General features: G+C 37.8%; 1 protein-coding gene across 1 annotated transcript; it reads left to right on the forward strand.

The window, feature by feature from the left end:
• Positions 1 to 2014: 2014 nt before the first annotated feature.
• LOC145139839 (putative F-box/LRR-repeat protein 9) lies at positions 2015 to 4341 on the forward strand. The gene is made up of 4 exons (XM_079073528.1): positions 2015 to 2106; positions 2757 to 3147; positions 3337 to 3943; positions 4076 to 4341. The coding sequence occupies exons 2-3, from the start codon at positions 2759 to 2761 to the stop codon at positions 3926 to 3928; spliced, it is 981 nt and encodes a 326-aa protein (XP_078929654.1). The 5' UTR covers positions 2015 to 2106; positions 2757 to 2758; the 3' UTR covers positions 3929 to 3943; positions 4076 to 4341.
• The last annotated feature ends 5100 nt before the right edge of the window (positions 4342 to 9441 follow it).

The raw sequence follows: 9441 nt of genomic DNA on the forward strand, positions 1-9441 counted from the left end.
TCACATAGAAATAATGCAGTGCAACACATCACATAATAGCATACAATAACTCTGTCACATAACTCTATAAAGTATAGTGAGAAGACTCACCTCGGATATCTCGGATAATATCTCGCTCGCGTATACACTGATCTAGCCTCTGCCTAATAACATAAACAATCACCTCAATTAATAACGGCTCTCCAGGCTAGACTAGACTCTCTCTCATGTCCTCTAAGAAGGCTAAAAGACCATTTTACCCTTCAAACGGTCCACAAGTCCAATTGTTGACCAATCCCTAAGAGTCAACAAAAGTCATCGGTCAAACCTTGACCAGACTCGTCGAGTGCACAAATGTGACTCGGCGAGTCCATGCGTGTCCTTCACACTTCTGGTCCTCACTTGACTCACTGAGTCAACCCTCCACTCTTCAAATCATCACTGATCGTGAATCGTGGAACAACCCGTCCCAACTCGTCGAGTTCAGTCATGAACTCAAGTCCTCTAAATCCCCTCTGACTCACCGAGTCATTTCCCCAACTCAGCGGGTCACCAACTGAGTGATTCGCGGGGAACCTAATCCTACCCGTCGATTCTGTTCTTGGACTCGGCGAGTTCATGCCATGCTCAAACTCAAATGACCTCCTGAGGTCAGATGTGTTCCTCTAATCCATAGATCTGACCTTCCCAAGCATGATAATCACGTAAAGTTCAGAACTTGATGCTCATGCAAAGGCCAAAAGACTCTGTTTGAAGAAATAACCTCAAATATGACATCCTAAGCTCATGTCTCCCAATATCAATCATAAAGATCCAAGGGGTTAAGGTCTCTGGACCTCTTTGGATCCAGATCCAAAGCCTTAATTCGAGAAGGGACCAAATGCTCATCAAATCAAGCCTCTAAAGGGTCTAGAAAACCCTAACTCCAAAGGTTAACACCAAAACTGAAGAAGGATCGAATCTATACCTCAAATATGAAGTCCTTGGCTCTGAAATCTTCAGAATAGCACCCTCTTCAGCTCCCTCTTGCCTTGGTCACCTTCTTCTTGCAAGAATAACAACACAAGGATCAAAAATGGCCTCTCCTTCCTCACAAACGCTCTAGCTCTCTTAGGGTTTCTCTCTCTAGGGTCTGGTAGCCGCAAATGGTGGCTATAAGGGTCCTTAAATAGGTCCCAAACTCGAGCAATTAGGGTTTCATTAAACAGCGTGGACTCGCCGAGTCCACGTATGGACTCGCCGAGTCCGCCATTAAATCAGATCAACACATCGCGATCCAACTCAGCGAGTATGAGCCCCTACTTGCCGAGTCCCCCTCTTAATTCAATATAAAATACTTAAAATGAGATACCTGGGAATCCGGATGTGACAGTTAGTTTTAGTTTAACAATGTTACAATGTGTTCATATAATCGAGCTATGACTATTGATCCTGAAAACCACAACGCTTCATCGGACCTCGCAAATGTGTGTAGAAAGTTATGCCTGTTTCGACTTGCCGTCAACTTGTAACTAGGAACCACATGTGGGAGTGTCAATTTCGTGTATATATATATATATATATATATATATATATATATATATATATATATATATATATATATATATATATATATAGATTCTATGGAAAACAAAAAAACCCAAAAAATCATAAAAATATATAAAAAAATACCTAAAGATCACAAATCTTTTTTTGACTTTATATTCTTAAAAATCGTAACAGTTAATTTTACATAATTTCGCTTAATTTTTTTTGAAAATATTGCAGCATGTTGATGAATATTGTGTCTCATCTAATGATAGCTAAATCTAATATTTAGTTAATTTTTTGCTAAAAGTTATAAAACCATTAAAGGTTCGACGATATTTATAATTTTCTAAAATCTTTGACCATGCCAAATTAAAGGCCTTGATCTCCTATCATACTCTTTGACGGAAAAGTCGTTAGGGTTTCCGATGAATCGACACTCTGTAATCTTTTATATAACACATAAGACATCTATGCTTTCGGTAAAAAAAAATACGATACGATTCAGAATAATTCTTCGCCTGTCAACTGTCAGGGACAACGACTGCCGACGGTCGGCTAGGTGGGTCGTACGACGACAACATTCTTTCTACTTCTCCGGTTAGTCGACTACTATGCAATTCTCCTTCCTTCTCCTTTCCTTTCATCTAATTTTCAGCAAATTACTTCAACATTTAGATCAACGATGTCGCTATTTTTAGAAATTTAGTAGCTCTAGCGTTTTTAGAGTTCTACCTTCGACCTATATATACAGATTGTTGATAGTGTCTTCTATTAATCGTTCTTTATATTCTTGGAGTACAGTTGGAAAATCATATCTCTTTTCGGTGCAAGTTTATAGTTATAAAATTTTGATCAATCTTAACCCTTGATTTCCATAGCAATTATAATCCAAACTGGTGTTGCACAATGATTTGCTATAATTTTATGCAAATTCCTTGTTCCATTTATTGGTAGATCGACCACAAATGCATCCTAGTGTTTCGTGCATTATATAGCGACTTTGATCTTCACGATTTGAAAAGCCATATCGGTTCGTTTGATATATTTGTTACAGTATGTTATTCTTTTCAAATAAGTCGAATAAGTTAATATATTGCATATGGATCTTTAGGATTTCGTTTCTTTGTCTATGCTAATGCTAATGCTAAGATGCTTTTTGCATGAAAATTAAATGCACAAAACCCAAGATGTTTTCTAAGCTGTTATTGTCTTATTTTCTTGACCATTTTTGGAAATGTTATTGCTAGAAATGGCACAGTTTACATCTTCACAAAGTATGAAAGGAAAATTGTACAAAGAAATGGCGGAACTTACTGTTTCAAAACCAAAGCCGCAATGGAAGGTGGAAGGACCGATTAGGAATTGGTTGGAGCTCCCATCTGATGTGATGTCTAATATTCTATACAGAATTGGACCTATTGATATACTTGAGAATGCTCAGAAAGTTTGCACCACTTGGTGTAAAATCTGCAAGGATCCAGCCATGTGGAGGGTCATTCATATGAAGACAACTGTGGGACCATTTCGGCAGGTATGGGAAATATGCAGGCATGCTGTTGATAGAAGTCAAGGCCAGTTAGTTGATATCAGCATAGTCGATGTTGTCAATGATCAGCTTCTTCAATATGTTGCTCATAGGTATGTGAGCTTTAATTACTTGGGCGTTTGTGCATTTGTGCTTATAATAAAAGTTAAAGATGCTATGCATATATAGCTTCTTTATCCTCCCTATTGATATTGGATTTGAGAATTAGATAAATCCAATGCTGTCTTATATATAACCCAAAACTGCTCATGATCTTTTACAATTTTTGTATGTTTTTACAGATCAAGTCAGCTCAAACGGCTTGAATTTGTAAGTCGCTATCGTGATTTACATTGGAACTGGACCCAAGCTTTGAAAAAATTTCCAATGTTGGAGGAACTCAATCTCTACAAAATAAAAATATCAGAAGAAGCTATTGAAGCTGCTGGCCGTTGTTGCCCAATGCTAAAAACACTGAAAGTGAATCAAGAAAGTTGTATGTTTTTGCATGGAGGTACTGATGAGAAGTCCTTAATGATCCGTAATAAGACAGCTAAAGCTATTGGAGAAAACTTACATGAGTTAAGGCACCTTGAACTAATTGGAAACACCATGACAAATATTGGGTTGGAGGCGATTCTGGATGGTTGTTGTTATCTTGAATCACTTGACTTGCGTCAGTGCATGTACATAAATCTCAAGGGGGACATGGGGAAAAGATGTTCAGAAAATATTAAATATCTAAAGCTACCTGAAGATTCTGTTGAAGGATGTCTATACATTAGTGAAAGTGATATGTTCTGCGTGATATGTGAAGAAGAATTTACTTATTACGATGACTTGCATGGTATCGATGGTGAAGATTGGACTGTCTATGATTGCGAAGATTATTGACCTACCCAGTTGTCAGTAAGTTAAGCTGGATTGTTTTTCAATAAGTTTTTAATCATTATTTATAATTTTCTTTTGAATGTTTTTCATTAAAATCTCTATATATGATGCATTTGAAGATATTAATTGCTGCTGATTTGTTGTTTGAAGGTGTGGCTGTTTCCCTCAACAACATTCTTTTTTTGATCAGACAAGGTAACTACATCAACGTGTTCTCTTCTCTGCACTTCTATATAGTGTTGGATCATTTCCGTTTTTGCTCTCAAACTTGGGTAAACGCTAAAGATATCATATTGATTTGTTGGTCTATGATATATTTTTTGGGTTACATGTATCTTACATTAGGTTGAAAACCCAATTATTCCTTGCCCTGGAATTCTTACTACAAATCTGATGAACATGAAAACAGGCATATTTTGTGGATGTAATGTTTTGCAAAAAGTTTGAATTAGAAGAAATCGTAATTAATATGAAATGATAAGACTTGTAGTGAATGTGATGATATTTATGGCTATTTATTAATCGGATATATGGGTGTTTCAAAACCAACTATATTTACTTAGGCTAAACGGTGTGTTGATAGTTTTGCCTACCAAAAAAGTGTCACATAGTCATCACATAAGCATTTGTCATTTTTACCAATATTTGGGTGGGTTGTGGTACCATCTTTGCCTACCAAATTGTTCCCAAAACATAACCAATTACTACCACCCATGTGTATTTTCTTAATGCATAAAGGTACAAGTTTATGATGCACCCATCCAAATTGTGTTGCCAATAAAAGTAAGTGAGGAAAGTTTATGAACGTCAAAAAAATGGCACTTTGAGCGGCAACAGTTTATTGGATTTTAAACATTAGTTTATTATTATTTTCGTATCTTGTGGTTTAAGTGTAAGACCTTTCGTTTTTATTCTTTTGCTTGTATTTAAACCCTTTTGTGGTCAATGGAATAGTTGAATCTTTTGCTATGAGTTTCCATATGGTATCAAGAGAGGTTCTAACCAAAAATACCAAACCCTAGCCGATCAACAACTATGACTGTTGTTGTTGAAAGTTCCAACCAAAAGATAAATGAAGGCATCCTTGATGTGAATTCCCCATTCTATATACATGCGTCTGATTACCCCAAACAGATTCATGTTAATGAAACCCTTACTGACAACAACTATGCAGATTGGTCTCAATAGATAATGAACTTTCTCTTTGCCAAGAAGAAAGTTGGTTTTGTTGATGGGTCCATTGAGAAACCAGAAAAGGATTCCACTTAGTATATGACCTAGATGCGTTGTGATGCGTTGGTAAAAGGATGGTTTACAACAACTTTGGAGAAGGAGATAAGAGCAGCGTGAAGTATGCTCATATTGCCTCTGAAATCCGGAACGATCTAAAGGAGCGATTTTGAAAAGAAAGCTTACTTAGGGCATATGAGTTAAAACAAACAAATTCAATGACATATTAGAATGGAGCCATTGTTTTCGTCTACTACACTGAGTTGTGAAGCCTCTGGGACAAGATTGGATCTGTGCCAGTGCCTCGATGTTCATGTAACGGTTGCGCATGCGACGTTGGGAAGAAGTTAAGTGGGCTGATGGACAAAAAAAAACCTTATGAGTTTCTCATGGGTCTCGATAACTCTTCTGTTGTTAGAACTCAAATACTCGCCATGAATCCTCTACCGAGCTTAAGGAATGCATATCACCTTGCCGCTAATAACGAGCGCTAGAGTTATATTGGCCGAGAAGAAACCTGCTACAAAAGTTGCCGCTTTCAAGACCTTTGTGCCTACTTGTTGAGAAGGAAACTAGAACCAAAGGCGTGGCAAATCGTTTCAGAAGGATACCAAAAGGTTCGTTGTGACTGAACATTATACATTCTATGGAAAAAATGGTCACTCACGAGATGGATGCTTCAAAAGAATGAGCTACCTAGAATAGTGACAGGGAAACAAGAAACGTGAAGAAATGAAACCAAAGGCAACCTTCATCGAACCCGGATGTAGCTCGCCCATTTTTGGTTTAAGCGGTGAACAATATGAGTCCTTTTCAAAACACTTCTCTTAAACATGAAATTTTGGTAAGGAGGTTAATATCTCAAAGGCGTTCATGACTAGTAAAGGTAATAATGCTAACTATTGGGTAATAATGCTAAATGTTGGGTCATTGAATCAGGCTCGACTAAACACATTACGCAAGATGCTAATGTACTTGAGAATAAAACTAAAAATTATTTTGAAACACCGGTTGCCATCCCCAATGGGGATACGATTCCTGTTGAAGGAAGATGAGGGAGTTCCTTACCATGAGGAACCAAAATAAAAGAAGTTTTACACATTCCTAAATTCACTTGTCACCTTTTATCGGTCAGTAGAATGTGTAAGGATTTGCAGTGAACAATAACCTTATTTCCCGATTTTTGCATCACTTAGAAACTTCACACGAGGAGCTTGATTGGTGTGGGTGAGTGTAGGAATGGTCTATACAAAATGGGGATGGTTGGAAGGGAGAAGTGATCCTTGGAAACAACTATCCACATTTCGCATAAAAGATTTGGGCTTGATTCTGATGATAAACTTACTCAAATATATTTTCTTAGCGGTAGTTCTTTTGATAAACTGTATGATTCTTGTTCGAAGGCAAAACATACTAGACTTCCTCTTTCGCATAGTAACATTAAAACCAATGATTTTTTTGAGCTTTTACATTATGATATTTGGGGGTAAATATCACATCCTTATCCTATCTGTCACAAGCTATTTTTTTTAACCATAGTTGATGATTTTATCAGAGATGTCTGGGTTTTCCTTCTAAAATTCAAGCATGAAGTTAGCAATCGGTTGATAAAATGTCTACAACTTGATAAAAACCTAATTTGGATAATCTATAAAAGGATTCATACTAATAATGGTGGTGAATTCACTTCAAACAACATGCAAAAGTTTTATAATAAACATGAGATTTTACTTGAAATTGTCACACCCCAAAACCGGAACGGCGGAAACGTTCTGGGGAGGAGGACGTCATGTACAGTATCACAACATAGCAAAATAGTAAACAAACAACAACATCCATTGCATTAATAGAATAATTTCAATACAAGCATGTTCTGTATAGTATGTAAGACACCAAAAATGTATAATCAAAATAAGATATCGGCTGGGACTGTAGCTAGCAGTCGGGGTGTGGGAGTGTCTGTCCCGTTTAGATCTATACACATAATGCCCGATCTCCCTCCAGGAGACTCTGGTTATAAAGTGATACCACGATGAAGTGTCGTATCGAGAAGTAGTATGTCACGTTCGGTTTATAGTATTCAAAAGGTTGTATAGTATGTCATAGTGAAGTGATACTTCCTCTTTATTAGTATATAGTATGTTCCTGTATAGTGTATAGTATGTTCTCTTGTATAGTGTATAGTACGTTTTGTTTCTTACTGTAGTACTCATGTAACGACTCTTGAATGTACCGACTCTTGTATGTATCTCTGTAATAGTAGTAGCTAGTAGAAATCCCTTAACTATACCTATTATAGTTAAATAGTAATGTGATTTGTATGCCTCCGTTACATAAAGGCATTGAACTGAAGTGAAAGCTTTTATACCCAACACACACACACACACACACACACACACATATATATATATATATATATATATATATATATATATATGATATATAACTAAGAGTTCAACGACGTTCGGACAAATAACAGGATACCCTAAGTCCACAACCAAACAAGGATCAGGAAATAAGGTGAGCTATCAGTCCTAAGTTCACAACCAAACAAGGATCAGGAAATAAGGTGAGCTATCAGTCCTAAGTCCTTCAAGTATTACTTATATAAATATATTAGTGTAGATACGAGTTTGAAAACAATGCAAGTTTAAAAGAGTTTGGAAACAGTTTTAGCATCTAAAAGTTTAATACAAGGTTTTGAAACGCTTGAAAACCATAATTTTGATAATAACTTGAAAGTAGTAGTAAATCTATCTGTTTGTTCTAGTCATTAATCACATGTGATTAAAACAATAACTAGAATATTTTCAACTTGTATTCCCCCCATAAAAGTATTTAAAATCATTTCAAAGGTTGATTCAGGGGTATGAACTCACCTGTAGTGAGTAACTCGAATGAAAGATCGATGTAGGATCGTCGGGTGTCAATTGAATTCACGAGCACAAACGAATCCTATTTTTCATGTAATAACACATATATGAATACACTTAGGGTATATAACCACTAATAGACACTTGGACACGCCTTAGGGACATGAAAACACCTAGAATTGAGTGTTACAAACACCCCTTGAAGTCCCTAAATGAGTGTAGGGTCTTAGGTTTGAGTGTAAGGCCACCAAACTCAACTTTTATGAGTGTGCGGCTAGGTGTGCAGCCAGAGTGTGCGGCCAGAGTGTGCGGCCAGGCCTGTGTGCGGCAAGGCCTGTGTGCGGCCGTACACTCCCACCTAAATGTGTCCAAATCGATTTTCCAAGGCTTGGGGATGATCCTAAGAAGGTGTTTTGGTCGATGCTAAGCTTGGATGGGTGTTTAAGCCCATTTTAGGACCAAAAGATGTGTGTGCGGTCACACATGATGTGTGTGCGGTCACACATGATGTGTATGCGGCCGTACACACATGAAGATCATCTAGAATGATGATTTCATGGATCAAACCCGAGGAAAAGGCTTTCTAAATTGTTGTAGTAACGATCTAAGGATGTTTACTTACTTGTATTGTCGATTGGAGAAGAAAACTTGAAGAACTCTTGAGAGAAAGTGTTCCAGCTTTGAAGGAGTGTGAAAAGGGGTGTAAGGTTGACTTAGGGTCCTTTATATAGGCTAGAATGTGAGGCTGGGAGGGTGTGCGGTCGGCTGTGTGCGGCTGGCTGGCCGCACACTCGGGTGTGCGGCCGCACACACCTTGCTGGGTGTGTTTGGCCCGATTTAGTGATGCTACACACATTCCCACCCTTCCTATGACTCATATCAAGGTTATATTAAGCTAAAAACACCCATAAATACCCAAAACTTCATTACAAAATAGCAAAAACGAGGCTAACTTTGATAAAAATGAAGAATGTACAAGTTAGAAATTTCGGGTTGTCACATCATCCCCCCGTTAGAGGGAATTTCGTCTCGATATTAGAGTTCAAGCAACTAGGTTATTATAAATAACTAAGTAAAAAGATGAGGATATTTAAGCTTCATTTGATCCTCACGCACCCATGTGAATTCCGGTCCTCGCTTGGCGTTCCAGCGAACCTTCACAATTGGGATGCGGCTTTGTTTCGTTCGCTTGACCTCTCGGTCCATGATCTCTACAGGTTCTTCCACGAAGTTGAGGCTCTCGTTGATCTCGATCTCGTCGAGTGGGATTACAAGAGTCTCGTCGGATAGACACTTTTTCAAGTTCGAGACGTGGAAGGTAGGATGTACATTACTAAGCTCGCGGGGTAGATTGAGTTTGTATGCTACAGGGCCGATTCTAGCGAGAATCTCGAAAGGCCCTATGTATCTTGG

The sequence above is a fragment of the Lactuca virosa genome, chromosome 9, assembly GCF_052849685.1.
Source record: "Lactuca virosa cultivar CGN04683 chromosome 9, Lactuca_virosa_CGN04683_v6, whole genome shotgun sequence".
Lineage (NCBI taxonomy): Eukaryota > Viridiplantae > Streptophyta > Magnoliopsida > Asterales > Asteraceae > Lactuca > Lactuca virosa.